Genomic DNA, 15,995 nt, shown 5'->3' with positions numbered 1-15,995 from the left:
AGAAAAAAACAATCATGACTTTGCTGCTAGCAATCAGCTTGGCAACAGCCAGAAATCTGATCCATTATTGCAGCGAAATTTCAGTAGGCTTCTGAAGGCTGTAATAAAATGGAATAACAATAGGGAATTTCAGTGCACTTGTATTTGCACTGATCAAAGTGGACTGTACAGTCTCTGACTTGATTACTAATTATCTTTTTTGGGGGGCTTAAAAGAAAACACAATTAATTTCCATGTAGCCAAAACATTAAATTCACCTCCTAACATACTTTTCTTTAGATAACAAAGCAACTAGCGCCATGTTTTCTACTACAAATTGCCTGCAGTTAGTTAAGGAAAGCCAAAGTCATCTCTCAGAAAAAATGTACCTCTTCCATCACCATCACCCTATCATCTAATTAGGGAATGCCCTTGATAGCTAATTGGCTCTCTGAGTCTCCCACTGGGACTTTAGACTGATGGGTACTTTTTCATTTACTGGAGGAATTTCCATCCCTTCCAAACTAGAAAGATGCTAATAACCACCACAAAACATTCCAAACATAGGTTTGCACTCTGACAACAAAGTTATTGGGCTGGTGGCCTTAGTAGTATTTTCTGGGTAGGATGTCCCCGTTCATTAACAATGATGTTTTACAAGGTGATGTGCATCAACATCAAAAATGTTATTGCTGGGCACAGCCAAACCTTTGTTCAGTTCTGTACTTTCAAGAACAGAGACAGATATCACTTCACGAGATCATAAGAAATTACCCTAATTGGAGGACGTGGAGACACTGAGTAACATGAGGCAGCAAACCTTATTTACCTTCTCCTTGTGAAATGTAAGAAAGAAAATAGGGCTTCACTCTCTTTCTTCTCCTTCTCCAGTGAAAAGGAGAGGAACTCAAGATTTTCTTGCAAAAGAATGCAAAAATCAAAAGAATTTGTTGATTTTTCTGCTGATAACATTACATGGATTTCAGCTTTATTTTTAAAAATTCCTTTTATAATCTGTGGTGAATCTCAACCACAAATTATATGCATGCATATGTAGTATTCCATGCACTTTGTACAGTTTTCAGGACAAGTCTGCTACTGCTATCCATGACCGTATTTCTTCAAATATAGCAGCTTTTCAACTTTTTAGAGAGCGAAAACAGTCTTGAGTCACAACAACATCCCATTCTTTGGAGCATTCCTCCTTTACAGTTTGTTTCAAGTCAGTCACTAAGGTTTACTGAGCTGGTAGAGAATATCAGAAAAACATCAGAGCACCAGACTGGTTTATGCTATTCACGATTTTCAAGAACCGCATATCCAGTTCTTTTGAAAATTTTGCCTAAGGGAAAGGAGAAAAGTAAGAATGAAGGCTGAGAGGAAGGTACTCTCAAGGCAGACAAAGACATTCAACTTTTTCATTTTGGGAGCCTTCTAAAAGCCATGTGCAATAGACAGCATCTCAGCCAAGGCCTGTAAGGGAAGCCTAGCTAGATGAGGAGTCAGGAAAGGCTTGAAAGCGAGAATGAAATACAGGGGATTGGGCTGAGGAAAGGAACAAGACCAGAAGCCTCAGGCCATGTCTAGGCTCAGCAGCCAGAGGACACAAACACAGAGGAGCAAGGAAGCCAGCAAGGGCAGCTGGCACCTCAAAGCTAACTAGGGACTCATTACTGAGGAAGGAGTCAAGGATACAAGTGAAAAGGAAAGGCAGTCTCTCCGAAAATGTTAATTAACTAGAAACAGGAGTCTCAACAGTGTAGGAGGTACAGACACATTTGTGAGGGTGTTTTCAGTCTCATTTAATTGCAGTATACACCCACAGCTCAAACAAGAGGGACATATTTTCCAATAGTTCACGCTATTTCTGAATATATTGAGTGTCTCTGACAAACTAGAGACACAATCTAATTCCCCAGTTCATCTCTGTTCATGTTACTCCTTTGTGCTGCCTGGACTTCACTAAAGATAGGGAATTCCTGCAAACAGGTGTGTGTAATTGCTCTGCTCAAGTCTCAAATGGTCTGACCCCAAACAGCTCCAGTCCAGGAGCACAGAAGCCACGTAGCCACAGTGCCCTGACCAGTTATCTGTGCTGTGAGGTGAGGAAGAGAGCCTGCTGCTCAGTGTCATGCTACCACTGCGTAGCTTCCAGCTGCCTTGCGTGCTACCAGGCTGGAGGGCAGGCAGAAAAGCTTGCATCTGTCAGCAGCTCTCAATGTGCCCTAGGAAGCTGATCCTTGGCACAGAGGCAGCAGGTTGTGCTCTGCAGTATCATAGCACCCACTGGGCTGCAAGAGGAATTAAAGCATTTCTCTCCACCGCCTCAATCTATGGGAAGTGGGACTCCAGTCTCTCTCTCCCAAGAAACAATCTGCTTCAGACTCCATCCTTCAGATATGATCCTGCCCCAGAGGGGAAAAAAAAATCATGCCTTTTTGCCATCAGGAGGAGAAATGTTTTAAGTCCTCCTCATAAGAAGGCTGTCACCACAATCCAGCTTGAGACACCTCACTCTATCAATACAGCACTTTGCAGTGCTGTATTTATCCTTCATTCCAATACACTGGAGGAAGAGTACCCTTCTTTTGTAGCTCTGGCAAGTGTCATCTGCATAAAAATCCAGTTCCAAGAGTTTTTACTGCATAAAAAACGTCATCATCATATGGAAAACAGAAGTTACTTCTCCAGCTTGGAAATAGCTCTGATAACACTAAAATGACAATAAAAGCCAAAGGAAAAGGTTAACTTCATGTCACAAGAGCCTGGAGAATCATAGATATCTAACGAATCAGATTTGGTGCACTGCTGCACTTACCATGGTTAAAAGGTCAGCTCTCATCTATTCATTTTTACAGTCATTGTTCAGATCGAAATTTGACCTCTAAAATCCCCCAACACAAGCTGTATTTTCCGTTCTGCTTGTTCATGTAACTCAAACAGCTGCTGGCTACTAAGTGTTCTGTAAACTGACATGCTGATCCGAAAGGGAGCTGCTCCTTCCCTTCCACTGCCTCCCATCCCTCTCCCTGAAAAAGGCACGGCTGATCACAGGCACCAGACAAAACCATGCCAGCCATCACAGGGTGTGAGCAGAAGGAGGTATGTGAAATAGAACTCACATCTTGCTGCTGTCCACCGAAAAAATATACGTTCTACAGGATGAGCAATGCCAAGAAGCCAGAGTGACGAAATAGCATTAAACTTAATTAGACTGAGTAAGAAAGGAAAACAGAGTCTGTATTTCACTGCACCTCCACCGGAGGAGGGAATGAAACAACAAAAGGAAATTTGCAGTACAGTAGCACTTTGTCTTGATGAAAGCAAGTGACCTGTGAAAGGGGTAAGAGCAGTGCGTACAGTTCCTAGTAGGTACAGATGTCTTAAGAGTCAGTGATCACGATACAGAAGATAAGGAATGAAAAGCCAGAGGGAAGAAACAAGCTCGGGCAGGGATTGCTGTATGGGAGCTGCTAATTTCTGGCTGAAGTTTCTCAAAGTACAGCCCATTTTGCACAAGCGGGCACAGCTCTGCTCTGCAGCAAAGCCTCAGCCACAGAAGAGATTGTGATGGACTTTTTTTACCCCAGAACTCCCTGTAAGGAGCAGCTAATTTGACAGACACTGTGAGGAGAGCGGCCAACACCAAGGTCACTATCAGTGTGTCCCTGGCCTGCGATTGCAACACACGTCTCCGATCAACATCATTTACAAAGGGCGGCCCTTCCCAGCTCCCACTGCCACTCTCCTTCTCCAAGGGCACACAGAGAATGCCAGGACACACCACAATACACTACATGATGTTTTATGGAACTCCATAGTCTTGTCATTACGCTGAGTATTTATACTAACAAAAGTACTTCAGGATTTGAGGGCAGCATGCAGAGCTCTGTTTCACACAATGCTGCACAGGCTGCAGACAGCAATGCCAAACCAGCTGCGTGGATTTCCTGAACACCAACAGGACAGCTTCTCTCCTTCATAATTGAGCAGATTATTTCTCTTTGATTTGGTGACAAATTTGATAGCTGGAATTGAAAAGGGTTACAGCTACAGCTAAAATTTGTAATTTTTCATCCAGCTATTTTTAACTAGAGGAATCACTCTCTATCCATTTTTATAATAAGTAGAGTAACTATGCGTTCTTCTCAGGCCAAGATCTCAGCTGGCTTAAAAAATGCTGATAACAATCCCTAAAAATACACCAAAAGAAATCTAACCTAATCCTAAAAAAACATTTCCCATGCAAAGCTTCAACAGGAGGGAAATACAGAAGTTGTGACAGAGCTTGTATTTGCCTTCACTGCAGACATGTTGTAAAGTGGCTCCAGATTCAAAGTTATTTTTTAATAACCTGTTGACTCAGAAACAGTTTGACCTACTCTCTTCACAGTTTACAAAACGAACACCCAGGCACGCACTCTCCTGGTACCATTTTGCAACCAATACCCTTGCACATACTTTGATAAGTGAACAGATAACTCCTGCAATCCTGCACAGTTGGTTGATCATTTAACTGCAAGCAAATGCCCACCTACCAGTAAAGCTAATCTGAACACGATGAAAATCACCAGTGCCTTTCACAACCACTCATTTATGATGTATTTTCTAAGGCATGAAAAACCGCTCAAATTTTCTTCAAACTTTACAAAAGCCTTCCCCTTGCCACAACAGCCAACTTGCATTTTTCAACTAAGACTTTTTTTTTCCCCTAATCAAAATTATAATGGCACTAAGATCAATCTTATTGTGAAATACAGGCAAACTTAGCTAGGACGACACATCACAGTTGGATGGATTTTTGCAGAACTGGGTTCATAGGTTACACTAGTAACTTTATTTGGAAACAAGAAAGTTTGGTGAGTAAATCTGCTAAGTAACAATATCCATCTCATTTTCCTAGAAAGTACTGGGGGGATTTTGCCTTTCCTGTGGGAGACAGAACAAATTAACCTTTCCACAAACAGCACTGTTCACAAAGGACATCGGTAGTTGCTGGTACAATACACTAATATGACCTTTGTGGGAGAAGAGATATGGAACAGCAAAGGTGTGACTTATTTATTTATTATTAATCTACACTTAAGCTGTGATTTATGAGAAAGAACATAATTAAATACAGCTCATGAGTCAGACCTGGTGAAATCTAAAAGTCCCCAAAGAAGGCACAGCAACGACCAGAAAAAAAGGGACTTTCTTAAACGATAGCACCTTCCTACACAACACTTCCTGAACTCTATCCTTGTGCTCCAGACAACTTTACTAAATAGGGAAGGTATTTTACACAGTCCGCATACAACCTACAAATGTCTGCACTCAAGGTAAAGCACAAAGCTCTTCTCCAGTGCACCATAAACACCCTCTACAGCCCTCAAAACAAAAGAAATAAAGAAAACACATGGCACTACTCACTCCTCTTGGAAATGGCTAAACCTCCTCTCCACTGAAGGCAAGAAAAGTGGAAAGTAGAACTCAAGACAAGATTGTGAGAACTTTGCACCATCTTCCACCAGGGATGCATGTCAGAGAGCATGTTCCTCCCCTGCATCCTCCAGTAACTTCACCCACTCACCTCACAACTTCTTAAGAAAACATAAAGAAGAAGTGTTGGCTGCCTGCAGCAAGAGAGATGAACTGTCAGTGACCCACATGGTCAAGGAACAGGGCCAACCACACTTATCCCACCTACCACCACCAGAGATTGTCAGATACGGTTGAATTAGACTGAAACTTGCATAACTCTCTTTAAAATGATTTCTCAACTTTCCACAGCAGAAGAGGTATTCCTTCCTACGGCTGATCCACCACTTGAAGGTGGATGAGGAGGTGTACATACAAGAAAAAAAGAAGTCTTCCAAGTTGTGTGCTATGACAGGGAATAAAACATAAAGTCTGCTGTTACTTGCAAACTGGTTCTTTTTTTTTTCATGGACAATCACATTACTTAGTGTGAAGCAGAAACTTTGGCAGTGTTATGCTTTTGGCCCAATCTGACAAGCAGATGAATTTCTCATTTCTCAAGAGTCCATTACAATGAAACTGCCAGAAAACTCCCTACCAAACAGAAATAAATCTATCTATTAATCTGTGTAATTATTTTCTACAAGCATACCCAAAGAAACCAGCTGATCATTTCACTTTTTATTAAACAAATATAACTGCATTAGAAAACCATAAATAGTCCAGACTTTACCAAATACATGAGAAACATTTTTCTGCCTCTTGTAACAGAACTGCACATCTGGGAGCAGGTAAGAACTTAAGCCAAAGGAAAGCCAGAGGAACAAAGTGAGTAAACTAAGAAACCAGTTACACAGGAATAAAGTGCATTGAAGGACGAAGACTTACCCTGGTAAAGCTGAATGAACCTGGGATGTAAGGCAGACGTGATAATTCCATCTGGCAACTCTCTCAGAAACAGTTTGAGCAGGCTGGCTGCTGAGTACACATCACCATCTTTAACAAGTTCCACCTTTTCCCCCCGCTCGTACTGCAGACGCAGCTGCTCCACCATTTTCATGCTGCCGTTCACCCTGAAGAGACCTTCCTGTGTCATACCTGTAATTATATATTGATTTAAGATTGAGCTGAGCCACCTCATCCCAGTGACATGATGAAACAGATATTCTAGCTTAAATAATGCACATGTAGTAATACAAACGAGGGCTATTAATACACTAATACATTAAAAAAAAAATATTACTTTGTCCCCAGAAGTCAGGTGGTTAGATTATGATAAATAACAAATACTAATGACAAGATCTTGAGGCCTGGGATACTATTTTGAGAACCCACAATAATACAATGCCACTGAGCTGTCTCACACCATGAGAAACCAACTGAGACAAGACATTTTCCATTGGTATATTTAATCAGAAAAGGATCCTACGAAGGACTCTACAAAACACTTCTGTAGTTTCATTTTTGGAAGTAGCCCATTACCTTGAGCAGGACTGCCATACTCACACCATGTGATTACCTCCAGCTCCGTGTTCCAGGGTGTAAATGGTTTTAATTTGGTAACAGGTTCTTACCCATGACCATCATGAGACAAAAACATCTGAATATGTGCTGAGTACAGCAGTAACTCCATAATGAGTTCTGCAACTTTATGATAGTAGGAAATCTCAATGAGCAAACAATGTATCTTGGACAGCACAAAGCCCAAAGTATTTCACAATGAAAAGGAAATGGTATCGATCACTACAGGGCAGACACCCCACACTGGAGAAGGGAAATGTACAAAAAAGGAGGCTTCAACAGAGGAAGCCAGACTAATCATACTAAACTGAACAGCACTTTCTAGGCATTTGGTAAGATACAAAACCTTCTGTGAAGATGCTAAAACTGACCTCTGTAAATTGTTTTGGTTTTTTTTTTTACTAGAACACTTACACTTGCAAAAATTCTGCCTAATACTGTGTCTATACCTGCTTGTTCTTCCTCAGAAATGTAACACTAAGAGGATCGAAATAGGTATTGTTTTCATCAGTTCAGACTAGACATCAAGGAACTGCAATCTGACAGAATGCTTCCAGTGCAGAAAATCAATTCTGAGGCAGCAGAGTTTGTAGAGAAAAATAATCTCTTTTATTGGACCAGAAGACAAACTGCACTAGGAAGGGGAAAAAATGGACCAGCACACATTTTACTTGACTAATATGAGACACTGCTGGCAGAGTTTGCATTCCTGCGTTCACGACAAAATACATTCTCATGTGACATGCTGTGCTGCCATCTTCAGGGCAGAAACACCTCATCTCAATAAAGATTTTTCCTTTTGCAGCACTAGGTGAGCAAAGGCCACAACCCCCACAGAGATCAAACTTCATCAAACTTCTCTCCTTCTCCCTCACTCATTTATGGAAATAAAGAGAGGCTAGAACATCTTGAAAACAGTAAATAGAAACTACTAAATACAGCACAGGGAAATTCAGCTTCATCTATAAATTTGGAAATAAACAGCTTAATGCAAACTTAGTTTAAAGATGTAGCTACCCAACAGTCAGCTCAGCTTGGGTGTCTGGGCCTTTGCTAAAACTGCCTTCACAGTTTACTTCACCATTAATTCACAAACCAAATCTTACACAGATACTGGACACCCATTTCAACAAGTTTCCATATAAGAGGGTAACTTTGAGATCTCGCTTGCATTTTTGAGAAAAATAATGGATTTTATCTTTATCAGGGCCAGATAATCAACTTGGCATTCAGAAGCCCAACTAATCTCGCTGCAGAGCAGAAAACTTGGCTTGTTTAGTCCACGTTTGAGACACAGTCGTGTGGAATTCCAATCTTTTTATGGAACACAGAGCACAGCCCACAACTCGCAGTTAAGAGTGTCTGTCAGTTTCTGGTTTTGATTAAACCGTAAATGATGAAAAGCTTTTTCCACTCTTCCTCTTCCAGTGTCCTAGCAGGCCACTTTTCAGCCAGGTTGTAGTAGATCAAGTAAGATGCTGCTGTGTAAAGGTAAGATCATGCTTTAAATTTGCACTGTACATTAATCCAAGCTAATTTTCAAGCCATGTTTGCATCTATGAGCTTCTGAGGATCTATCAAGATACAGTCATAGAATCTAAGCCTCTACAATTGGATTATCATTACTGAGCAGCTGAAAAAAAAACCTTAGGGTAAAACCAGATGCAGCTCCTTAGAAGATGAAATTACCACCACAAACCTTTTCTACTGCTGACCAAATGTCATACAAGACATCTGTGCACCAGTGGCGCTCTAGGTTTCTACAAGGAAATGTATTTCAACAAGAGGAACTAAAGTCCCATTAAATGGATGCAAAGAGAAGATAAGAATCGAACTTACTTCCCTGAGGGGATTAATAGTAACTGGAATATATCTGAAAACCTGTAAAAATTTGTATCCCTTTTCAGTAATATTCTCTGATGGGATTTGTGTGCGTGCCTGTGATTATCTCTATACAGAGAAAGTGTTAAAGACAAATGTTTTGCAACTGGAATATGACACAAACCTTCACAAATGGAATACATTCCATTTATGAACTGAACAGCTTGTTTATGAGTGTGCTGCTACCTAACACCGTAGTTCACCTTTATAAACATACTAAAAAGTAAGTTCAGCATCAAGGCAGGAAAAAAAAAGAAGCAAACCACATACAGAAACATCCTTTACCTGTGGTTCCTGCCACAAAAACCCCCCACACTCCTCCCTTTGAAGAGTCTTACATAAAGAGCGCTACTAAGAAGGGACTCCACTACGCTTACCATGCTCGGTGAGGTACTCCACGATATTCCACACAACTATCGGGATTCCGTTTTTGCTCAGTCCCTGCTGCTGGAGCTCCAGGAGACTCACACCAAACACCTTTGGACAGGTTGTGTCCTTCTGCTTGTTCAGTGGAAGCACAGCTATCTTTTTCATGTCCTCCTTCAATCTCACAGCCGACTTGCTTTGCTTAAAGGAGCAGAGGGGAAAAACCCGTGCATTAGTCACATTTGCTGCAGAAGGTTGTGCGGTCACAAAACAAGCACATCCATCAAAACTGGCTTTTATGCTCCAGCATAAGGGTTTGGCCCCACTCAGTTTTAATCCACAGGAAAAAACCTCTGTGAAGTAGGAAAGTAAAAATGAACAGAGAAAACACTAAAAGAGGAACATGAATGTAGGTAGTCTGTCGGTAAGGGAGAAAGACTTTTGCAGACAAGCTTGTTACTAGAATAACAAGTAAAAGGGAGTAAGTAAGCAGGAGACTGCTGCTGTTAACTCATGAAAGTCTCATGGGTTACAAAAGCAACTGGACAAACACAAACAGTCCCAATACACCACCAGTAGCTCAGCTTGTCTCCAGGATGCCTGTCAGGGCAGTAATCTGGAGAAGGTTCACTGCACTCTTCTTCCAAATACTGTTTCCCAGGGATTCATTTTGGCCACTGTCAGGTGAGACGGATCCTTAACGAAAGATTTTCTGTTATGGTTAGTATCTGCTAAGTCCGAAATTTAATTACTGAGGTTTTAAAGTTAGAAAGGGACTATGTAATCTAATCACACATAACAAGGGGGGGTGGAAAACCCACTGCAGGATAAACCCTTAATCCCATAGATTCTTCTGGAGGAACAATATTCTCACAAGTTTTGGGTTGCAGAGACAGAGAAATCATGGGAGGACAGTTAATAAAACCCAGGGGAATAAAACAATACATAATTAATTTATGGGACTGATAATAGGCAGAAATCTTAATCAGCCTACAGGATTGCACATTTGGGAAGACAGTTCCAGGCAGAGCAGCAGCATCACCCACCACAGTTGCAATCACACTGCAGGAACTAGGAGCCACTGCTACCACGGAGTTTGGTGGCTTTGTTTAAGAAACCCACCACTGGCATGGTGCTTAAAAATAAACTTATTCCTACTGTGTTTCATTAACAGACTGGTAGTAGAAACTGTACACATGGAGAAAACTGTATAGTAACACAAAAAAGTGCTCAGACTCTTGTCTAAGTCTTGACATTTCACTGTGTTAAGACATTTTATCACAGCATACATATTTTATTTTAAACAAGCCTTTAAAATCTCTTCACTTGAGACACGATATTTTTACTGTACTGAAAGCAACATGAACATCTGCTATGTTGCTATTAAGCATGACTGTCCTTTCAGATATAAAATGATCTGGCAGCTCACTCACTTGGCTGTGCTTTTCCCAATAAACAGTTATTTGAAACATATGTGTGCTCTGCAGTCCCAGGTCCTACACAACACTCATGTGATATTTACAAAAGATGCTGCTTATATAAACATCACAAGTATGTTTTCTTATTTGTGAAACAGAACGGCAATACTGCATTATTGTGACAACCTTATAAATGTTTACAACGAACAGTAGATGCACCAGTGTTTGAACTAAAATTTGACTAACATTAAAATACCACATCTCTTTTAAAAAGACGTGTTCCCGTTCAGGGTTAAATAAATAATAAACAATATTTATTCCAGGGAGAGACATGACAAGGGAAAGATCATGGAGACTAGGTTAAATTCAGAAGACAGCAAAAATCCTTTGAGCAGTTTCTGAGCAGCTGTGATGCTCAGGGAGCTTTTCCAATTAAGGCCTTCAATTAGCCTCACAATCTTGCTCGGTTACAGGTTTCCAGCCTGTTTCAACATTCGAAAACCTGAGTCACTGAGTTGGATTTACTTGGGGAAACTCACTGTTTAAATCTGTGTGAGAACCGACAGACATTTGTCATGTCCACAGAAACAAGAGCAAATTTTTGAGCTCGTTTCAGGATCTGAAGAGCCTGCGCTAACTAGGAACAAAAAGTTATGTGGTTATCCAAAATACACATCTAACCAAAACCAAAATAAAGCCATCCCCTCAAAACAGCTCTGAAACAAAGAGTTCAGTGTTATGTTGCCTTATAGACGGAAGATCTGACTTTACCCAGGGAAAATCGAGTCCAAGAATTAATGCCCCTGCTGCTGATTTCCAAGACTGGGAAAGCAACTTAATCATCCCCGCACGATGCAGCCAAAAAGTGCCGCCCAGACACTCGGAAAAAAGGGCTATTTATACGCCACAGGGACGCACTTTTAAAGCTCATCCAACAACTTTAACGCAGGGAACGCGGCAGCGCACTTGGTCTCTGGGTTAAAAAAAAAAAAAAAAAAAAAAAAAAAAAAAAAAAAAAAAAAAGAGGGCGCGGGAGGGAACTAAAAGAAAACCGCCTGGAATCGCCTTGACGAATCTTTGAGCGGTAGCTACCGAGCGGGGGAGAAGGAGAAAGAAAAAAAAAAAAAAAAGAGAAAGAAGAAGAGAGAAGGAGAGCACAGATGGAGAGCGCTCGGGACGAGGAGAAGGCGGCGGGCCCGGACCGGCCTCCCTCGCCCCGGCCCCGCGAGAGACCCTGCGGAGGGCGGCAGCAGGAGGAGGAGGATGAGAAGGAGGAGGAGGAGGAGGCTGACCCGGCCGCCATCCGGCCGCCCCCGCTCCCGGCCGCGCTCCGCCGGCAGCGCCGCCCCGCTCCCGTGCCCGTCCCGCCGCCGGCCCCTACTCACGCGTACGGCCAGCGCCCCGGCCCCCATGCCGGCTGCCGCTCCGCCCCGGCCGCCCGCCCTGGCTGCTCCCGGCGGGCCCCTGCCGGCGCGAGCCTCGGCCCCGCGGTGCCGCCCGCCGCCCCGGCCCGCCCCGCGGCCCGCGGGGGGAGCGGAGCCGGGCTCCTGCCTCCCGCCGGAGCGGCCGGGAGGGCTCCGCGGGGGCGGGCCTGCCTCCCGGAGCTTCCCCGGGTCGTGGCGTGCGGAGCGCGGGCTCCGCGGCCGCGCCGGGCCGCCCCCGGGCATCACCGAGGCCCCGGGCCGCGCTGCCGGGACCTCCTGCTCGGTACAGGGCGGGGAGCGGAGCCACTCCGCTCCGCTCGTGTGCGAGCCCGGGCTCGGGCACGGCCGCTGCGAGTCTCGCCGCGAAGCCGCTGAGCCCGGTAACGTTAGCGGGGTGCGGGGGAACCGCAAGCGCGCCCGCACGAAGGGCGAACGGGGCCGGGCAGCGTGGCCTGGAGACCGGGCAGCAGGGCCGAACAAACCCCTCGTTGCCGCGGCACTGCCACGTCCCCGCAGGGCAGGATGCCGTGCAACACTTGGCCCGAGTCTGGAAAGCGTGAAGCAGTCCAAGCGTTGCCCCCCGTTGTGGTTTTCCATCTAGGGATATGTTGGTGCGATAGAGAAAGGTTAAAGCGAAAAGCGGAGGGGAGGATACCCCCCACAGCTAGCCACTGCCAGCCGTCACAGCGTGGCAGTGGCAGGGAGAGGACTGTACTTCCCCTAGTGCCCTTCTCCTGGTCGCTGCCGCCCAGAAGCAGTGTTTGTCCTAGAAATTCAAATTACGCTTGAAATCAGAGCTAGGGAATTGAGGCTTTTTTTTTTTTTTTTTTTTTTTTTTTTTTTTTTTTTTTTTTTTTGTGGTAGAAAAAGCACAACACACACGTGCTTATTTCTACATCCGCTCAGACGCAAGCGCCACTCAGCAGGACCTGAGCATCAGGGTAGGAGGGAAGATCTTTGGAAAGTGCGCCTCTCAGAAATACTTGACTCTGGCACAGGGACAAAAGGAAGCCTAGCCAAGTAGAGAAAAGGAGAGGAAGAAGAGCGATCTTTTCTATGTTCAGTTTCTGTTTTCCTCTCTTAAGACACTCTAACCTGAAATTACAACTTTCCCAGTTGGTAAATTTCCAGAAGTTTAACTTAGTTAGCATTGACATTTTAATTTCACTTTAGGACTCTCAAAGTGGATTGATAGAGAATCCTCCTTCCTCTCTCCTCCTCTTTACTGTAAGTCTCTATCTTTTCACATGAATGTGAAAAGCCCTTCTTAATCCTAATTGCAGCTTCACTGGGAAAACCAGTGACGTGCTTCAAATTGTAACCCAGAGAGGGAATGATGAGAATCTGCAGCTCCTTGGAGACTCCAGTGGGGGGTGAAAAGTTCAAACACGAACCCACAGCAGTTAACAGCAGCTATGGCATTAAAACTTTCATAAATACATGTTGAGAGGTAGCAGGTACATGCTCATGCGATAAAAAGCAAGGCCAGAAATCGAGCTTTAGCAATTGTTTATGAGAGCCTAGAAAGTCACACTTTCTGTCAAGCCACTGGAGCACTTGGGGCTATGAAAGGCTGGTAACTTTTCTCTGTGTTGATAAAGACACTTCAGTACCAGCTTAAAGTTTTGAGAGAGCTGAAGGCCAGCATACTTGTTTCCTGTGTGTCAGAAGAATCAATCCCAGACTGAAACTTCCACAACTGCCTTTGTCCCCTCCTGGCTTTACACAGGACCAACAACCCTTGTTCAGGGCAGAGAAGGATTTACCTGAACTTTTCTTAAGCCAGCCTAGAAGTAAATGGATTCCTTCCTGTACCTTCCACCCTTCCCACAGAGACATGTTTTTATATATCCTGATCTTCTCCTCCCTGCACTGAAGCACCACCCTTCAGGGTGACTCTTCAAAAAAAAAAAAAAAAGAAGGTGTAATGAATGGGAGCCAGCAGTATGTGCTACTGGTGCCATAGAAATCAGCCAAGACACTCTGGTATTTGACTCTAGGTTGCACGTTACTCAGGAAGCCTTCACTATTTTCCTGCAAAAAATCCAGAAAATCCTTAGAAAACAAAAAATCAGAAGCAGAAGAAGCAGTCATACCTATCATGGAGAAGCAGAAAATTCCCCAAAGCCAACAACACAAAACACAACTCAGTATACAGCTGCCATTATGCTATTCCATGTTTTCTGGCTAAGATGTTGCATCAAACAACTGTCTTTTCCCTTTTCTACTCTTGAGGAATGTAACACTGCATGGTCAGAGCAGCCACAGGATGAATATTTATGCAATTTATCATAGAATACGTCTAGAGCCATGAGAGCTCAAATCAGAGCAAATGCATTGTGAAAGACTGGTGAAAAGTCAGTGAGACCCACAAGTCGTGTATGGCTGGCTTTTGTCATAATCACGCCCACCTACCTTGGGTCATACTGTTGTTTCCTGTAGTTCTCAACTATGTTGTTATATTTGTGTCAGAGTAGCTCAGTGGCTTTTTAACATGCTTGTCTTTTCAGGGCAGCCAACAGAATCAATTCACTTGCTGAGATACACCCCTCCATCCTCTTCTCTCTACTTCCACATAACTGCTAATTGCTAATGTAAAAGCATTGCAAAGAACAGGCTAATCATGCAATGAATCAAAAAAGAGGGGGGAAAAAAAAAAATCTTCCCTTCCACTTGTTTACAAATAAGGCACTTAACCTCAGATGTTGAAACAACATTCCCAGCAGGGAAGAACAGCTGGGGTAGTGTTAGAAGTTCAAAGGAGCTGCCTTGCACCTCTTCGTGAATGATGCAATATATTGCTTTAACCTGATTATTATTCATCATTTCCACAGTGACAGCAGAATTCAACACCCATTTCATAAGAGCCAACATAAAAACAGGCTGCTGTGAATTAAGTGATTGCTGCCAGCTCTGTCATCCTTGACCATTACTCTGTTCCCTCCTGCCTATCCCAAGTTGCCAGCTGCAGGACACTTGCTGTGACCTTCCAGGGCACTCATGGGAAGGTCAGCCCAACTAAACACAGGGCATACTCTAGCAAGCCCTGGCAGCTACAGGTGAGAGCAAAAAGCAAAACGATAATCCAGAAGCAGCTGGAAATTGCCAGATCGACACATGAAAGAGAGTAGGTTTAGATTAGGTATTAGGAAAAACTCTGTACCGTGAAGGTGTTGAGATGCTGAACCAGGCTGCTCAGAGAAGTCGTGGATGGTCTATTCCTGCGAGTGTTTGAGGCCAGGTTGGATGAAGCTCCCAGCAGTATGGTCAGTGGAAGGTGTCACTGCCCGTGGCAGGGGTGTTGAAACTATGTCATCCTTGACATCTCTTCCAACCCAGGACATTCTATGATTTGGCTGAGAGATTTGTCTGTCATTAAGTAACTAAATAATTCTCATCCAAAAAGCAATAACAAGACATAATTTCTTAGAGAAAAAAAGAAAAAAGGGCATGCAATAAAAACGTGTGATTCACTTCAATCAAGGCATCTGTGTGAAGGTTTTGGAGTCAAAATAAAGATGACTTTCCCCAGGATGTTGTAAAAGAATTAACATTTTAAATATCTAAAGCTAGTATTAATAAGGGGTGGTAGTGTTGCTTTTGGAACAAATACATGGCTATCTTGGATTTTGCATGAAAACCAGAAAGTGAAAGGGACTAGAAACTATCTCATTTTCTCTTCATTGTGTTGTCAAAATGAAAAAAAAAAGAAAAAAAAAAGAAAAAAAAGAAAAAAAAAATCCTCTAGGCAGAACATGGAGGACAGAAAATTAAACCCAGCATTTTTGAGAGCTCTGTTACTGAAAGATAAGACAATATAAACCCTACAGAAATGGCAGGTTGAATTTTTAATATCTTCACATCACCTTGGCCCTTCTCGGCAGGGGAGGATGTAGAAGAAGGAGAAATCTGATTCAACAGTTATAATTCTGAAGTAAGAAAACAA

General features: G+C 43.2%; 1 protein-coding gene across 3 annotated transcripts in view; it reads right to left on the bottom strand.

Moving 5' to 3' along the window:
* The window catches only part of FAM13A (family with sequence similarity 13 member A), a 146,261-nt gene that overhangs the window by 106,153 nt on the left and 24,113 nt on the right, over positions 1–15,995 (bottom strand). For 2 of the 3 annotated variants that reach the window (XM_040064093.2, XM_040064095.2), the window contains exons 1-3: positions 12,011–12,066; positions 9,219–9,408; positions 6,328–6,537 (exon numbers count right to left, since the gene is read on the bottom strand). In XM_040064093.2, coding sequence (XP_039920027.1) covers positions 6,328–6,537; positions 9,219–9,408; positions 12,011–12,037 — 427 coding nt within the window. In that variant the 5' untranslated portion in view covers positions 12,038–12,066. Of the gene's footprint in view, positions 1–6,327; positions 6,538–9,218; positions 9,409–12,010; positions 12,067–15,995 lie in introns of those variants that run through there. The other variant, XM_040064094.1, reaches the window with a different exon arrangement.

The sequence above is a fragment of the Hirundo rustica genome, chromosome 5 (assembly GCF_015227805.2).
Source record: "Hirundo rustica isolate bHirRus1 chromosome 5, bHirRus1.pri.v3, whole genome shotgun sequence".
NCBI classification, from domain to species: domain Eukaryota; kingdom Metazoa; phylum Chordata; class Aves; order Passeriformes; family Hirundinidae; genus Hirundo; species Hirundo rustica.
The sequence above is the reverse complement of the archived record's forward strand: the minus strand, read 5'-3'. Positions and strand labels throughout refer to the sequence as shown.